The following is a 2,803-nucleotide window of genomic DNA, read 5'->3' on the forward strand; positions in this document are numbered from 1 at the left end:
TTTCGATTGCAGTTTTGTTTCGGAACAGAGAGTTATTCAAAGCAAACAAACAAGTGATCATAGCATAGCATAGCATTCAACCATTTTCTCTTACCTTTATGAACCCAAATTTTGTTTCTTTTTTTCTTTTGTTTTTTCTTGTTCATTTTTCATCTGATTGGGTCTATAATAAACCTCTCCAGTTGCTTCTCCAAAACTCTTGAGAGAGAGAGGGGGAGAGAGAGAGAGGGGATCATAATAGTGTATGTAACAGTTGTCTTGATATGAATGGTGATTGAATGATTAATCTCTTGCCCTCTTTGTTTGACTTTGGAATTCAATTTCCATCCCAGTTTCCCTTTCTTTCCTTTCCAATTTTCTCTCTCTTTTTTTTTTTTTTTTTTTTTCTGTCTTTTTTGGTTCTTACACTCAATTCAAGTCTAGTTATTGGTTCTTCCAAAATTGAAACTAATGAAAATCTTTTGATTTTATTCTACATTTCTACATTTTTTGTTTTTGTTTACTAATGTAAGCACTTTGATTGATCCGAATTTGTGGTTGTTCTTTGTGTTTGTGGGGGGCGTTATTGATTCCTGTGTTTTGTACTCACTGTTTTTTGTGTTTATCAATTCAGATTCGGTTTTTGTGTGATTATGGGTTGTGTTAATTCCAAGCAAAACAAATGTAGTCATTGCAACACCCCTTATTCCCCAGTACCTAGAAGCTACTCGATGCATGTTCATCATCCACCTCAAAGCAAAGGGGATAGTTACCATGTTGTGGCACTGACATCAACTACATTAGGTTCTCTGGACCTGCAGGTATCTCACAACCATGCCAATGGTTTCGGGTTTTCCAAAGGCAAGGTCAGTGACAGTGACAGTGACAGTTTCAAGCAACAGGAGAAGAATGAGGCCATGACATGGTCCAATATGATTGAGCAAAAGTTACCAAAAGCTATTCCCAAAACTCCAATCACAACACCACCACCCTGTGAGCCTGAGACTATCAACACATGGGAACTGATGGAAGGCCTTGAAGACACAAGCCCTTTCAGATCACCAAAGCATTTCAAGAGCTTCTCTTTTGATCCACCCAAGTCTAGTTTCGTAGAGAATGACTCTGATTCAAACAAACCCATTTGGCTTCAGATGATGACTGAGGAGGCATCAAATCTCAATGCTGGAGTTTCAGATTCTGATGAGCTTCAAGTTGATTCATCATTCCAGAAGTCATCGCTAGAGAAGCAAGAGAGTATGGCTAGTAAGGTATTCTCTTTTGAGGAAAAGAAAATCAGTGATGATGTTGTTATGGATTTTAATCCTGCCCCATTTGGGAAGGACAAGGTGGTGTTGTATTTCACAAGCCTGCGTGGGGTGAGAAAGACTTATGAGGATTGCTGCAATGTGAGGCACATTCTGAAAGGATTGGGTGTGAGGGTGGATGAGAGAGATTTGTCAATGCATTTGGGGTTCAAGGAGGAGCTTAAAGAACTGTTGGGTCATGAGTTTGGTAAGGGAGGATTGCCAAGGGTGTTTATTGGGAGGAGCTACATTGGTGGAGTTGAGGACATTCAGAAACTGCATGAGGATGGAAAACTTGAGAAATTACTTGATTGTTGTGAAAAGATTGATGATAGTAATGGAGGTGATGCTGGGGGAGTATGTGACGCCTGTGGGGCTATAAGGTTTGTGCCTTGTGAAACCTGCTATGGAAGTTGTAAAATCTACTATGAAGATGATGATGATGAAGAAGAAGATGGTGAGGTGGGTGATTATGGATTCCAGCGTTGCCCTGATTGCAATGAAAATGGGCTAATCCGATGCCCCATGTGCTGCTATTAGGTCCCTCTTTCATGGTGACAATTGATACAGGTACTTAGTACCAATTTTTGAGTTTGTCTTGTGGCTATTTTGTTCATAGTCAGTTTTTGTTGTACAGTGAGGTTTTGATGTGGTTGATCATATTAGATAAGAGGAAGGAATTCTAATAAGTCCCTCTGCACAACTAGTGCAATTTACTGCATAGTGTATACTTTTCATTTTCCTTATTTCAGAAAACAAAGAAGGCTTGTATACAATTAGTTTCCTTTCTTGCAAAGCTAAGAAAAGCAGAGTGAGTTACAATAGTATAGTGGCATTTAAATTCTTTCACTTGATAATGTGTTCTTCTCCCTTAAGACAATTTCAAAGGTGTAATGTTTGGCAGTGGTTACATTGGGAGATTGAATGCTTTCTAGGTCTAGTAGAGTTGAACCAACCCTGAGCTAACTACATAATGCACTCAGGTGGTGGTGTTTTTAAGCAATTTAGCTCAATGCAATTACCATGCATGTCAATCATTTTAGCTTAACAATGTTGGCCTCTATTGAAGATAAGATCAAATAGCAGTTAGGACACTTTTTTTACTGCCCCTGATTTTATATTGGATTGCAATTGCTTGGGAATAGAAGAATAAATCTTGTCGAGTTTGTTAATTTGTAGAAACAATTGTTTGCTAAGTTTTATTGATTCTCTGCACTACCAACTTCATATATATGTTTTGAACTCATTGTATGCAATACCATACCACATTTTCATTGTTACTAATAAAACTATTGTCTTGAGTCAGATTCTGCTAGAGACCTTGTGAATTTTTTATTTTATTTTATTTTTATATTATTTATTGGTTCATCAATCACTCGACTACTCTAATTCGAGTGAGGTAATATCATATAGGTTTTAATAAAGCCAGTTAGGTTCCGAGAAACTCAAACTCAATATCACTAATTAAGTTAAAATAACTCCTTATCAATTTTTGCTGTTTAGCTTGTAACTTGTTCAAA

The 2,803-nt window shown here is 37.4% G+C and overlaps 1 protein-coding gene across 1 annotated transcript; it reads left to right on the top strand.

The window, feature by feature from the left end:
- The first annotated feature begins 632 nt into the window (after positions 1-632).
- LOC133302299 (uncharacterized protein At3g28850-like) lies at positions 633-1,823 on the top strand. The gene has a single exon (XM_061502057.1). It carries the CDS (start codon positions 633-635, stop codon positions 1,821-1,823), a length of 1,191 nt encoding a protein of 396 aa, XP_061358041.1.
- The last annotated feature ends 980 nt before the right edge of the window (positions 1,824-2,803 follow it).

Source organism: Gastrolobium bilobum, unplaced genomic scaffold (genome assembly GCF_033153095.1).
Source record: "Gastrolobium bilobum isolate Gb01-03AN ecotype WA unplaced genomic scaffold, APGP_CSIRO_Gbil_v1 utg39614, whole genome shotgun sequence".
In the NCBI taxonomy this organism is placed as follows: Eukaryota; Viridiplantae; Streptophyta; class Magnoliopsida; order Fabales; family Fabaceae; genus Gastrolobium; species Gastrolobium bilobum.